Source organism: Podarcis raffonei, chromosome 6 (assembly GCF_027172205.1).
Source record: "Podarcis raffonei isolate rPodRaf1 chromosome 6, rPodRaf1.pri, whole genome shotgun sequence".
Classification (NCBI taxonomy): Eukaryota; Metazoa; Chordata; class Lepidosauria; order Squamata; family Lacertidae; genus Podarcis; species Podarcis raffonei.
The window spans coordinates 10,242,975-10,258,425 of NC_070607.1; the positions used below are offsets into that span (position 1 = coordinate 10,242,975).

Sequence of the window (15,451 nt, forward strand, 5' to 3'; positions counted from 1 at the left end):
AAACACTTGCATGAACTGTATAATTTTTGTATTTTATTTAGCAGCTTGCAGAACATGTCACTGCAGTTTGAAACTTGGATTTGACTTGCGGGTATGAAACGGATGCCAAGGACAAATGTCCCATTTGCCTAATAGATGAGACACCTCTTTGCTAGCAAATGTGGGGCCAATTGACTATATTTTGCTTCTTAGTAATTTCTTTCAGTCGCATAAGGCTTTGATCAGTTCAGGGATCTGTGCCTTTTTAACATGATACTTTCCCCAGAAGCTGCAGTTGATTTTAATTTTTTTTTAAAAAAACCAAAGTTTATTAACAGCTGGAGAATTTGGGCAACTCTTCCAAGGCAAGCATTCTCTGTGTTTTTTAAATTTATTTTCATCCCTCTGCTGTCTTCCTCTTAGGAAGAATTTGAAAACTCAATTCAGCAAAAGACAACCTGAGACTTACAGAGTATGATTCAAGACCAAACTAGACATGACACCAAATGCTGCATTTTTGCATTTAACATGCAGGTGTTCTTTCTTGTTTCGTTTTTTAAAACTGCAAATTTCATCAGTGGCAGAATCTGGCTGGGTGGCTGATAGCAGGATGAGAACAGGGATGGAGAATAAATTTAACCCCTTCCTCCTCTGCTTTGGTCCTGAAGAAAATTCTTCCTCTGAAGCTAGTACAGTGGTACCTCAGGTTACAGACGTTTCAGGTTACAGACTCCGCTAACCAAGAAATAATACCTCGGGTTAAGAACTTTGCTTCAGGATGAGAACAGAAATCGTGCTCCGGCAGCGCGGTGGCAGCAGGAGGCCCCACTAGCTAAAGTGGTATCTCAAGTTAAGAACAGTTTCAGGTTAAGAACGGACCTCTGGAACGAATTAAGTTCTTAACCAGAGGTACCACTGTATTTGCATTGGTTAGGAAACTTTCCAAGTCAAAAGCCTTGGGTTGAACCCATATTTTCCAATTAAAGGATCTTCCATGATAAGACTGGGAAGGAAAGTCACAGCCAGTCTGAGTACACAGTACTGAACAAGAAAGAACCAGTTGCATTTATATAAGACTATTTCACATGTTGCATGCATCAAAATTCCCAGGTGTTAGAGCAAGATGTACAGTATAGCTACGAGCCAGGAAATGCTATTTGAGACTGATAACCCACAACGACGTGCTTTGATATCTGCTCTCAGTTGACTGGCAAACAGAAGAATGAATGAGCAATGGGATTCTGCTTTCCCACTGAGATCAGCTGGTTTCTGTATCAGAGAGCCTTTTTTTCCTTTCAAAGGTAAAGTAAAGGACCCCTGACCGTTAGGTCCACTTGCAAATGACTCTGGGATTGCGGCACTCATCTCGCTTTACAGGCCGAGGGAGCCGGCTGTGACGTTAACATATGAGAGGGCTGGAGGTGAAATAGTTAAACAGGTTACCCAATCAGAACCGAGAGGGGTGGAGTCAGAGGGACTATAAAACCAGCTCTGGGAGGGGCAAAGGGAAGAGTTCGTTGGGTGTTGGGTGGTTGGTTGGAGTGGGAGTGAATTGGGATAGAGGCTGTGGGTAGGTTGAGTTAGTGTAGCGAAATAAGCTGAGTCAGGAACAGTTAGGAACTAGGAAGACAAGTAAATATCTGAGAGGTGGTTTAGTGAGTGAGAGCAGGTAGTGGAAGTTATAGGTCTGGATAGGCACACCATGATTGTAATTGACCAATACTGTTTATGAAACCACACGCTTGTTAGACTGCAATAAATAAACAGAAGTTTATGTTCCAGTTTAACCCTGACTGGACTTAGTATTGTACCAGGTAGGGCCTGGGTGGTGGCAGCGAGAAATAAAGTGGTGGCACAGGGATCAATATACGATGAATTGTCCGGGGACCCTGTGTGATCGCCACACAGGCGTTTGTCCGCAGACAGCTTCTGGGTCATGTGGCCAACATAACTAAGCCACTTCTGGCGAAACCAGAGCAGCGCACGGAAATGCCATTTACCTTCCCACTGGAGCGGTACCTATTTATCTACTTGCACTTTGACATGCTTTCGAACTGCTAGGTTGGCAGGAGCAGGGACTGAGCAATGGGAGCTCACCCCAAATAAGCATCACATATATATTTTTATCACTAACTTTTCGTGTCTTAATTCTTGCCCTCTCTAGACATTCTCCCCTGTCATAAATGTATCACATGTCTGTTTACATTCCAGCACAGTATGCTGGGAACTTCTGTTGTGTGTATAGCTTTTGCTTTCACTGTTCTCTCTGAGACGACATGAGAGAGAGATGACATGTTTATTTGGCCTGATTTATGATTAATAAATCTGTAGTTGTAGTATCCTTCCATAAGCCTCACGCCTATTCTGTGTGCGCAGTTGGATCTGCTGATAGTGTGCCCTGGCTGAGTAAGCCCGGGTCGCTGATTTATGTCGGAGCAGAGGTGATGGTCTTCTCACAGGGCTGCTGGAAGGAGACGGCCCAGCCAGGGCTAGCCAGCTCGCCTCCCGGACCTCTGCATGCCGACAGAAGGTTCAAGCTGACACAATGACGTGAAAAATCAGCCAAATCTTAGGCTGCATTACTGGCCTGTTGAGTTGTTGGCATCCATCTATCTCAAAAGACAATGGAGTGCACCTCCAAGGGTGATGTCAAACCATTGGGCTATCAGCACTGAAGTGACCTCCCTGGGGCACAAGCCTGGGCAGTATGTATTGTTGGGAAACTGTGTACAAGCAGCTACTCACACAGAGGCAATTAAGGTTTGGCAGACAGCCAGAAGGTCATGTGAAGGAGTTAGTCTGCCTGGTGATAACAGAGGCATGGAGACAGCTCCCTGATTGGTCAAGCTCTCTCAAGGGAGTGATAATTAATGGCCTACTAACTGGAATGTGTTAGTTCAGTGTTTGGAGTTCAGTGTTCAGAGTTTTGTGTCAGTGTAGGAGTTGTGAGTCGTGTATAGGAGAGTAAGCTAAATATTCATGTTCTGTTCCTGTAAATAGTCCACTGTATATAATAAACACCTAACTACAAGTTCCTGGTTCCTGCTTCATCTATCCTGTCTGCAGCCAAGTCGCCAATTGCTTCCGTGGATTCGGCGTGTACTCTGCTAGGTCTGGCTAAGGTCCTGCAACTAGTCAGAAAGTTGCAAAACATCAATAGGTTTTGCCAATATGTATGGAGATCCTGGGCTGCCCAGATGACAAGACTCTTGGCCTGGCTGATGTGGTCCAAAGGAAAGCAGAGCAAGACGTTTGGCACCAGCTTGGCTGCAGTCAGGGAACATGCAAAAAGCAGAGAGCAAAAAGTTCTGCAGTACATAGAATCATAGAGTTGGAATAGACCACAAGGGCCATCGAGTCCAACCCCCTGCCAAGCAGGAAACACCATCAGAGCACTCCTGACATATGGTTGTCAAGCCTCTGCTTAAAGACCTCCAAAGAAGGAGACTCCACCACACCCCTTGGCAGCAAATTCCACTGTTGAACAGCTCTTACTGTCAGGAAGTTCTTCCTAATGTTTAGGTGGAATCTTCTTTCTTGTAGTTTGGATTCATTGCTCTGTGTCCGCTTCTCTGGAGCAGCAGAAAACAACCTTTCTCCCTCCTCTATGTGACATCCTTTTATATATTTGAACATGGCTATCATATCACCCCTTAATCTCCTCTTCTCCAAGCTAAACATGCCCAGCTCCCTTAGCCATTCCTCATAAGGCATCGTTTCCAGCCTTTGACCATTTTGGTTGCCCTCCTCTGGACACGTTCCAGAGGAGCGTGGTTGAAGTCTAACCATTTTTTAATGATGTCAGCTTTGGTGGAGACAGTGGCGGAGAAAGGGGTGTGTGGAGGGGGCGGGCCGCCTCGGGTGTCATTCCTGAGGGGGGGTTTGACAACCCCCCGGGCATATCGCTGCTGGGCAATAGGGATGCCCATAGCAATGGGAAATGTGACTCCCATAGAGATGGGGTGCGCCGTGGGGCCTCAGCCGCCCTACAGCTGGGGGGGGAGGCAGCGGGTGGACAGCGGATGGGATGGGGCGCGCGGTGCCCATAGGGATGGGCTGTCCCTATGGGTGCCATGGGCGGTTCGCGCCACCCTAGGTGCCCGAGAGGCTTCCCCTGCAGCTGGGTGGAGAACAGTCTGCTTCATGAGAAACATGTGTTGCCCCAAGTTGGTAGAAATAGCTATACAAGGTTGTGGGGGCAGAACATTGAAAGCAGTGAGGTTAGAGGGCAATGCAAAAAGTCCAGCCTGTAATAGGAGAGGCCTAGGACTCTCGTACCTATGGGACCGCTTCTCCTGCTACGCCCCACAGAGGACCTTAAGGTCCATATATAGCAACACCCTAGAGGTCCCGGGCCCTAAGGAAGTTAGATTAGCCTCAACCAGAGCCAGGGCCTTTTCAACTCTGGCTCCGGCCTGGTGGAATGCTCTGCCTCATGAGACCAGGGCCCTGCGGGATCTGATCTCTTTCCACAGGGCCTGTAAGACAGAGTTGTTCCACCTGGCCTTTGGCTTAGAATCAGTTTGATTCACTCCCCCTCTTTCTTTTTCCTTTCTCCTCCTATGAAGAGATTGCCCCCTAATGTTTTAATGTTGCATCTTAATATTTTAAATTGTATTTTAATCAACTTGTTTTTATAATTGGTTGTTAGCCGCCCTAAGCCCGGTCTTGGCTGGGGAGGGCGGGGTATAAATAAAATAATAATAATAATAATAATAATAATAATAATAATAATAATTATTATTATTATTAATGCCATTGCTGCAGTGTCCATTCAATATGCAATTGCCTTCCCAATGCTAGGATACTTAACAAATGTAGAGAAAGTTACAGGTAGGTAGCCGTGTTGGTCTGCCGTAGACGAAATAAAATAAAATAATAATTAAAAAATTCCTTCCAGTAGCACCTTAGAGACCAACTAAGTTAGTTATTGGTATGAGCTTTTGTGTGCATGCACACATCTTCAGATACCAGAAATAAAGAAAGCTGTAGAGAAATAAAGAGCTGTTGTCTCTATTCAAGCCACAGGTGAATGTATTTAAATAGAAGTAATTAAGAGGGATGATGAATCATCTTCTCCCAATGAAGACAGACCTCTTGACCTGTAAAATCCCCTCCAGGATAACCATCTTCTCTGCTCTCTGCTTTTGCCAGGTGACCAGCTAAATTCTGAAGAGAAGAAGAAGAGAAAGCAGAGAAGGAACCGAACTACCTTCAACAGCAGTCAGCTGCAGGCCCTGGAGAGAGTTTTTGAGCGGACACACTATCCAGATGCCTTTGTACGAGAAGACCTTGCACGCCGGGTCAACCTCACTGAAGCCAGGGTCCAGGTAATGAATCTAGCCTTGATTGCAACACACATGACCCAAGAGATAGCTTATCAGGGCGATAGGCTATAGGAACCGTTGTGGTGACATAGATAAAGAACCCTCATGAGGATGCTGTTAATAACTGCAAATGCTTTGCATTTAATTTAGTACCGTATTTGAACAATCTCATATATGTGTTAATGAGAGGATAAGGCTGTCCATTGGTACCAGCTGCAATGCCTCCACTCTTGGAAGCACTGTGTCTCCAAATACCAGTTTCTGAGAATCAGAAGAGAGAAGAGAGGATGTGGTACCCAGGTCCTGCTTTGGGGCTTCCTAGAGGCATCTGATTGGCCGCTGGAAGAACAAGATGCTGGACTGTGTGTGCCTTTGATCCGTTCTAATAGGGCTCTTCTACTGGCAACTGAGGGGTCATCATCACTTGTCCCATGCCTAGAAAGCACAGCCTAGAAAGTAGAATACGAAGTGGGGGGCGGAGGGGGTGGTATGTACTGGGTGCCACTCTGGGGGTGACAAGGTGGCCCCTGCCACCCCCCAGCTGTAGAGCGACTGAGGGCACACACAGTCAGTATGGGCGCTGCTCTCGCGGCGTCTGTATGGGCTGCTTCTCGCATGGCGACTGTATGGGATGCCACACATGCACAGTCTGTACGGACGCCGCGCATGTATCACTGGGCAGTTTGCCCCGCCCCTCGGTGTCCCGCCCCAGGTGCCGGAGAGGGTTCCTCCACCACAGCTGAGAGGTTTTCTGTTCCCCCCCGGGAAACCTGCTAGTTACCGCTGAATTTGAGAAAATGCCAGTTCACTGGAAACCCAATGGACATTTGCTCTGATTCAGCGGCAAAAAGCGGCTTTCCCCAGGGGAAGGGGAAGTGTGGACAAGCCCTGAGCTGCAGATACGGCAATTTAGAAAAGAAAGGATAAAAATAATTCTAGTTTCTCTGCTCAAGGTTGCTATTGATGGTAATTTTCTGGGTTTGCTTTAAAACTGGACTGTGAGGCTGGAAAGTAACATATCTGATGGATCTTATTCTTCCCAGTCTTTCTTTCTTTCTTTCTTTCTTTCTTTCTTTCTTTCTTTCTTTCTCCCTCCCTCCCTCCCTCCCTCCCTCCCTCCCTCCCTCCCTCCCTCCCTCTGTCACAGATGAAAAGCCACTCTTTCAAAAGGACCCTTAACTTTGGAACTCTTTGTCTTTTTGAAAATTATTCTTCTTCTTCCTCCTCCTCTTCTTCTTCTTCTTCTTCTTCTTCTTCTTCTTCTTCTTCTTCTTCTTCTCATTATTTTCAATTTTATACATTTCAATAATTTCACAATCATTTTAGCAATTCAAAACTTGACTTCCTTCCCCCTCTTTCTGTGGTTCCTTAAATTTGTTTTTTTTAATTTTCTGCATATCCAAATTAACTTAATTTGCTCATTTATTCATCTCCTTTAAATACATACTCTTACAAAACTGCAGGTTATTACAACAATCCTGCCAATGTTCTTATCTGTTTACAGCTTATTTGTAAATATTCAATAAACCATTTCCATTGTTTTATAAAAAGTTTGTTATCTCAATTTCTTATTTTTCTGGTAAGTTTCACCATTTCTGCATATTCCATAAGTTTTTGTCTCCATTCTTCTTGGCTTTGGAACTCTTTGTCAGTCAGGAATGGGCCTGAGGTAGAATCTACAGGCATGTTAAAAACGTTATGAAAATGCTTTTTTGTTTGTTTTAATGGTTTTGAAAAAATGCATTGAATTTTCCATAGCTCACCTTCACCACTGAGGGTCACAACTGTATATTGCAGTTTGAAACACGTTCAAACGGTTTATTTGCAGCTGTATAGCTGAGTGAGACTGAAAGCCATCCATTTACAGTGGTACCTCGGTTTTTTAATGTCTCCGTTGACTAATATTTCGGTTTACAAATGCCATGAACCCAGAAAATTGGAAAGGAGACTTAATCCCCACAAAAACTGACTGGCAAGCGAAGATGATAGAATATTTAGAACTCGCGAAAATGACTGGGAGAATAAGAGGAAACTCAAACCAGAAAGTCAACAAAGACTGGATAATATTTAAAGAATACCTTAGAAAGTATTATGATAATGCAAATCTCCTGACAGATTTAGATTGAATCTTAAAGTATAAGGAAACCATAAAAGTAAAAATTCTTGTGATAAGTAACAGAAAAAATAATAATAATGAAGTGCGTATAGATTCATAAGGTGTAAAAAGTACAGTTAGGTGAATCGGAACTTAATGATACGTTGTCAGTGTCTATGTTTGTTTATGTGTTGTTGTTGTCTATGTTATATGTAAATTGTTTTGTAATAAAGAATTGTTTTAATAATAATAAAAAAGAATTTGTATAACAATTAAGGCAACCCATTTAGGAGGGAGGTCTCATGCGTAAATGGGCAAGGCTTGCAGTCCAACCAAAGTCCTCTGTGATTTTAGTGAGGCAAAATCAAACAATGCTTAGATCAGTCCCACTGGAAATGGAAAGGGCTTTAGTTTGGGCTGAATTGCGCTCCAAGTCTTTGTTCTCGGGAACTGACAATCCTGATGTTTTTTCAGAGAGGTGTGTTCTTTTTGCAGCAGACTTAAATCTAACATATGAAATTCTAGAGTTGTGGGGGCGGGGATAGCTATTAAAGTCTAGAAGCAGCTGTGGGTTTTCTCTGCTTTAACAATCAGAAGAAACTCTGTGGAAATAGGAAAAATGCATAGGAAATTTATGCCTTTTTTTTGAGTTGAATTTACGGCATAGGCAAAGTTCTAAGCCAAGTAGGGCTGCCAAAACAAATCTTGTAGGGCCATGGACTTTCCTGAAGTTCCCATAGAGGTGCCCTATCTATTTTTAATCATAGAAACATATGCTTGCAAAGGTGAGAGCCAGGGGCCTCCCTAGACTGTCAACTATATTTTAAAGAAGGGGGACAAAGGTGGCCTGCAGGTGTGGGCAGGCAAGCAAGCATCTCTGTGGGTTACAGGAGTTATTTCCTGTAGATTGCCACTGCAGAACGAACCCTGACCCAGCAGCCATCATTTTATAACTGCACGCCCTCCAACATTTCTCCAATGAAAATAGGGATGTCCTATTCCATGATAATAATAATACACCACCCTTCATCCGTATATCTCAGGGCAGTTCAAAACATAAAAATACATAATTTTTTAAAAACAATCCAATAACCCCCACCCCCTCCTACAAACACATTTAAAATGGTATAGTATGTACTGGTATATTAGGGACGTGGGTGGCGCTGTGGGTTAAACCACAGAACCTAGGACTTGCCGATCATAAGATTGGCGGTTCGAATCTCGCGACGGGGTGAGCTCCCGTTGCTCGGTCCCTGCTCCTGCCAACCTAGCAGTTTGAAAGCACGTCAAAGTGCAAGTAGATAAATAGGTACCACTCTGGCGGAAAGGTAAATGGCATTTCCGTGCGCTGCTCTGGTTCGCCAGAAGCGGCTTAGTCATGCGGGCCACATTACCCGGAAGCTGTATGCCGGCTCCCTCGGCCAGTAAAGCGAGATGAGCACTGCAACCCCAGAGTCGGCCACGACTGGACCTAATGGTCAGGGGTCCTTTAGTATGTATATTAGGCCTATTCCACAAGCGGGGAGCCACCACAGAAAAGGCCCCACTGTTGTATTGCCACCTTCTGAGCCTCTTGTGGAGGAGGCATACGAAGAAGGGTCTCTGAGGATGTTCTCAGAGTCTGGGGAGGTTCATCTGAAGTGAGGGGTCCTTGAGATATTGTGCCCCTGCACCGTTCAAGGCTTTATAATTCCTGATTGCAATTGCTTCCCAAGTCAATGCAGTGTTAACATGGACTTGAACGGATCACAGCTGGCTTCTCATCTAGGAGATTTCAACTGAGTAGCAGTAGGTAGAAGAGGCTCTTGACATAGCTGTCAACTTACAGATTTGAAAATAAGGGACCCGCCGCCTCGAAAATAAGGGATCAGCAGCCAAAATAAGGGATTTTCCCAGCACAGGTAGGTTCAACTTCTGAGCCCCTCCAAGCCAAAGGCAGAAAGCCCAGCCAGCAGCCAAATGAAGCCTCAAGCGGTGGTTCCCACAGCGCAGCAACCCGGCAAAGGGGATGCAGCAAGGAAAACCACCGTCACCTCTCCGCTGGGAAGCGCTGAGCAAAGGCGAGTCCCCAGGCAACGCGGCCGATTTGATCGGCACAAGGCATGCAAGCTCCACCCCCCAGTCATTCTAAGACTCCTTATTGGGTGAGCAACGCAGCCAAACAACACAGTTGGAGCCTCCCTCCTCCCTGGCTGGCAGGGAGGGAGGGAGAGGAGCTGCTTCCTTTGAAACCCTGGAAATTTAAGGGACATCATCAATAAGGGACAGCAGCAGGACACGGCCCTGGGATAAGGGACTTTCCCGCCAAATAAGGGACAGTTGACAGCTATGGCTCTTGAATGTGCTGGAGAAATGGTATACCGGTTGTCTTTGAGGAGCAGGAAAACCTTCTGGAACTGCTAGGAAATTGGGACAGGGGCCGAGAGGAACAATCCATACAGCAGTCAAAATAGCAACTGATGCACTGGGGTAAGAGCTACGTTTTCCTAACTACCCTGGGCAGGGAGGATGGAGAGAGAGACAGAACCCCTCACCCATCATAGATCGGTATTTTTGACTACTTCACACTTCAACCCTGTTCTGATGTTCGAAGTCTCACATGACAATGGGAGAGCAGGGAAGTCCAAGTTGTCTGGGAGCAGGTATTAGCGGTGCCTCCTTGTGGATGGAGTGTATGCCAAAAGTTAGCTACACATTGCAGCTGCTCATGTATAAAGCAGACAGGGTTGACTGTTTATCCAAGAGTCTCTTTCCTACTGCTAACCTGACAGTCAGGGGAGACTGGAGAGGCTTGAAGTGCTGGCTCACCAGTGATCCTTTTCCTGTCTCCTTCTCTTTCCAGGAAAAGCCCCAGCAACTAAAGAGAGCAGAAATAGACACTTGCTTGAGGGAAGGAGTCAAGCTTTCCACAACTTGGTAGAGAAGGAGTGGTTAACTCTCAATCACAAGCAACCATATCATTGCATAGTTCCTTTAATCCTTGGGCCATGAGCTATTATTCCTTTGATTAACCAAGACTATTTCTCCTTCATGAAGAGTGAGACTTCAAAACACTCTAGCCTTCCCTGCCTGGGCTCATGCAGACTTCTTTTTTGCACCGTGCTTTCCAGGTCCAGGGACGCGGGTGGCGCTGTGGGTTAAACCACAGAGCCTAGGACTTGCCGATCATAAGGTCGGCGGTTCGAATCCCCTGATGGGGTGAGCTCCCGTTGCTCGGTCCCTGCTCCTGCCCACCTAGAAGTTCGAAAGCATGTCAAAGTGCAAGTAGATAAATAGGTACCACTCCAGCGGGAAGCAAAACGGCATTTCCGTGTGCTGCTCCGGTTCGCCAGAAGCGGCTTAATCATGCTGGCGACATGACCTGGAAGCTGTACACCGGCTCCCTCGGCCAGTAAAGCAAGATGAATGCCGCAACCCCACAGTTGGTCACGACTGGACCTAATGGTCAGGGGTCCCTTTACCTTTACCTTTTCCAGGTCCACACTTCCTTTTGTCCCAACACTTTCCCCCAGGGAAAACTTGCAGTTTAAGTGCTGAATCAGAAAAAAACAAAACAATTGGGTTTTCTGCAGATTGCTGCTGGTTCTGATTTAGCGGGCACAAAGCAGGGTTTCCAGGGGAAAGGCTTGGACCTGTGTCTAGACAACACGAGAGGAGCAGAAAACCCAACAAGACCTGCAGAAAAGCATGGATGAGCTCTCTGCTTGAGAGAGAGTTTTTATTTTGGCTTGGCACTTTCCCCGGGAAAATCCTCATTCTATTACTGAATCGGATCAAACAGCAATCTGCAGGAAACTTGATTGCCATTTGCTCCAATTCAGCAGCAAAATGCGAGTTTCCCCAGACAAAAACAAACAACGAAGCTGCTTCGGCATGGAGCTTTAAAATCCGGACCTGTGCCTAGAAACGTAACACAAAAGGAAGTCTGGATGAGCCCCCTTGTTTTGTACAAGGGTAGTTGTACAAGGGAGACCTTTGTATAAGCAGCTGTGTGTGAGTCCAGCTGTATGCAATGTGTAGCTAAGCTCTTAGCACACACTTCAAGTATATCTGAAGGAGTGTCTCCACCCCCATCGTTCTACCCGGACACTGAGGTCCAGCGCCGAGGGCCTTCTGGCGGTTCCCTCGCTGCGAGAAGCCAAGTTACAGGGAACCAGGCAGAGGGCCTTCTCAGTAGTGGCGCCCTCCCTGTGGAACGCCCTCCCAACAGATGTCAAAGAAAACAACAACTACCAGACTTTTAGAAGACATTTGAAGGCAGCCCTGTTTAGGGAAGCTTTTAATGTTTGATGGACAAACACTGTATTTTAATATTTTGTTGGAAGCTGCCCAGAGTGGCTGGGGAGGCCCAGCCAGATGGATGGGGTATAAATAAATTATTATTATTATTATTATTATTATTATTATTATTATTATTATTATTAAACAGCGAGGTGTTGCAAACTCTCAATTCCCTGACAAGAAGCATACCTGCATAATAAACAAGACATGCCCTCTGGTATATTTTTCCATGTTGGGTTGTATTCATCTCTAGCCCTATTCAGAGTAGACCTGCTGAAGAGGATGGGAGGAGCTGGGCTTCATTCCCTTCTCCTGTGTGCTCAGTGCAATATAAGGAGCAAAGCCACATCTCTGATTTATAGCCTCATGGGCCAGCACATGCCCATCTAATTTCGCCCAATGAATGTACAGGATCCCTTTACTCATCATTTAATAATCATCACCTCTAGTCAGATATGACATTAAGCATTTTCTTGTGGCCATTGAAAACAAAGAGGCCACTTGAACCAAAGCTACCTTTGCCTTGCTGACTTTCAAAGCGATAACAGATCTGTTTTGATTTGTGTGTAGCGGAGAGCAATCTGGGCGTTTGTGGCTAGATGCTAACTGAATTCAGGTTGAGTTACAGATGCAGGATGTGCTTCTCTAGGCAGTGGCGGAGGAAGGGGGTGCGGGGGGGGGGGTGCGGACCGCCCCAGGTGTCATCACTGAAGGGGGTGACAAAATTATTATTTTTTTTTAAAGTTGGCCTCACAAAACTTTTTACGAGTGACGTGGTGGCTTAGGTGCCTGAAACGGCAGCGTGGGACTTGCGTCTGCTACTGCCTCTCCCTCAGCCACCCTGCAGCTTGAGGGGGAGGCGGCGAAGAGGCTCGAAGCACCAGAATGTCTTGCCCCGCCCCCACAGACAGCTAGCCCCGCCCCCGGCTGCAGGACCCCCCCCCGCACCAGGCACCTGAGTGGCTACCTATGCTGCTGTCTCTAGGCAGGGTTTTTGTTTTACGGTGGTACCTTGGATTACATACGCTTCAGGTTACATACACTTCAGGTTACAGACCCAGAAATAGTTCCTCGGGTTAAGAACTTTGCTTCAGGATAAGAACAGAAATCGTGCTCCAGCGGCACAGCGGCAGCGGGAGGCCCCATTAGCTAAAGTGGTGCTTCAGGTTAAGAACAGTTTCAGGTTAAGAACGAACGATTAAGTTCTTAACCCGAGGTACCACTGTAATTGAAGGGACGCAGGTGGCGCTGTGGGTTAAACCACAGAGCCTAGGGCTTGCCGATCAGAAGGTCAGCAGTTCAAATCCCCACGATGGGGTGAGCTCCTGTTTCTTGGTCCCTGCTCCTGCCAACCTAGCAGTTCGAAAGCATGTCAGAGAGCAAGTAGATAAATAGGTACCACTCCAGCAGGAAGGTAAACGGCGTTTCCGTGTGCTGCTCTGGTTCACCAGAAGTGGCTTAGTCATGCTGGCCACATGACCCGGAAGCTGTACACTGGCTCCCTCGGCCAATAAATCGAGATGAGAACCGCAACCCCAGAGTCGGCTATGACTGGACCTAATGGTCAGGGGTCCCTTTACCTTTACCTTTTTACCACTGTAATTAGTTCTTGTTCTGCCATTATTTGCCTTTTAATTGTTGCCTTGGTCTGTTATCTCTTGCTTGTGACTAATGGGTGAAATAATTAAAATAACTGGCTGTTCAAGAAGCCCACCCATGTGGGGACAGTCCCATGTCAGGGACTGGGCAGAGGAGGAATGATGGATCGGCCTTCCCAGCCTGACCCTTCCAGAGAAGAGGAAGATGGTTCAGAATTACAACAGGGTTTTGAGGGAGGTCACAGCTCAGGGGAAGATGAGGGGGAAAGTTGGGAAAGAATGGGAGCGGAGGAGGAGGCAGAGCTGGAGCAGCTGGCTGACACTTTATCACTAGAAAGCCTTCCAGTCCCTCCATTTCCCAGAACCTGGCGAGCCTTGAAAGTAGGAGAGCAGGAGTGGCAGACGAAGATGATGTTCTATGCAGAGTTGGCCAAGCTGACTGGTAGGATCCGGAACCAAAGCGATCAGAAATTCCAAAGAGACTGGAGTAGATTTATTTGGTCTTTGAATAATGATTGTAAAAACGTGAAGACACTAGCGGGATTGAAATAAACCTTGCAACGAAATGTGAAAATAGTATCTTCAAGTGTAAAGAAGGTCAGGAACTTACAGTCAAAGTGGAATCTATGTGGAAATAAAAAACCAGTTGAAGGGATGGAGGGAAGTCACAAGCTCGGCGGAGCAAAACCTGTATGAATTGTTATTGCAATGTTCGTATATTTTATGTTTTAAAAAGAAATTAATAAAAATTATATATATATAAAATACAAGTAGGAGAGCAAAGAGCTCGGAGACAGATGGTCCTAAGAGGCAACCGTAGGGGTGGGTGCGTGCTGCTGACGAATGAGGAAGCGGGAGAAAAGAAGGGTGGAGATTTACTCGGGACAACGTCATTAATCCAAGCGGCTGCATTCTCAAGCCTCTCTCTCTGTAGATATTGAATAAAAAGCAGGTGGTAAGTGTTAGGTTGTGGGTGAACATATCAGACGACACAGCGATTCCTCAAACAGCTCTTGTTTATTCACAGGCCAGAACAGAACTGAACTGAAGGGTTCAGTCAGCCTGCTTATATAGAGCTCCAGTACAACGTAACTGTAACAATTTTCTAAAACTATCCAATCACTGAACGTCACTTTCGATCCCTTATTTGCATAACTATCTACAGTATCCCCCTGCTGGCCCAGGGTGAGAACTTCAGTATATAACAGTAAGGACTTTTCCTTGTCTTATCCGTTCCTGGCAACCTGCCGTGGGGGTCGGGTCCCCCTGCCGCCTGACACTGACTGCGGTGCTGACACTGCTGTGTTTGTCCTCCTGTCTTAGGTGTGGTTTCAAAACAGACGGGCAAAGTTTCGCAGGAATGAGAGAGCCATGCTGGCCAACAAGAACGCATCCCTCCTCAAGTCCTACTCTGGGGATGTGACCGCAGTGGAGCAGCCGATTGTACCTCGACCCGCTCCAAGGCCCACCGACTATCTCTCCTGGGGGACTGCCTCTCCTTACAGGTGACCTTAACACATCCATATTACACTGCCAGTTTTTCTCTTGCTGTGTCCGGCCAGTTTCCTCTGGGGAGGAAAGGGAATGGAACAAAGGCCTGAGCCAAGACTCTCCACTGCCTCTCATCTATTAAGAAGAAAACTATTCGGATCTATTCTGATCTCCTTTACTCTTCTGTGAGCAAGTAGGCAATGCAGACGCAGGGACACACCAAAGTTGCAATCCTATCCATGCTTGCTCACAGGAGTAAGCCCTATTTAAGACAGTTGGATTTACTTCTTGAAGTGTGAATAGGATTGCATTGTCAACCTGGTGTTCAAGCCATTCCTTCTCTCTCCAGGGAGCCCTGGGACCTGTTGTTCTTTGTATGTTCATGGGGAAGGGGGAAGATGGATCTTTCACAGACTTCTCGGCACCCTCGCCAAACTACAATTCCCAGGATTCTTTGGAGAAAGCAATGGCTAACAAACTAGCTTCAAAGCAACATATGTTTGGACTTCCGGGTTAGCGCCACCCAATACAGCTGGGGCAGCTAGAAAAAGATGGTATCCTAGATACCAAATCTGCTCTGTGCATGTGAAAGAATCACCCCTGAAGAAATGTGGTTCTAAGGAGCTTTGGTAGCCTTTTCTGGAAAACCAAGAAGGCAGAGACAAGATGGTGGCAGAGCT

General features: G+C 46.2%; 1 protein-coding gene across 4 annotated transcripts in view; it reads left to right on the top strand.

The window, feature by feature from the left end:
• Window positions 1–15,451, top strand: part of PRRX1 (paired related homeobox 1) — an 80,420-nt gene that overhangs the window by 53,746 nt on the left and 11,223 nt on the right. For all 4 annotated transcript variants that reach the window (XM_053391383.1, XM_053391385.1, XM_053391384.1 and 1 more), the window contains exons 2-3: window positions 5,134–5,309; window positions 14,604–14,785. In XM_053391383.1, coding sequence (XP_053247358.1) covers window positions 5,134–5,309; window positions 14,604–14,785 — 358 coding nt within the window. The remainder of the gene's footprint in view (window positions 1–5,133; window positions 5,310–14,603; window positions 14,786–15,451) is intronic.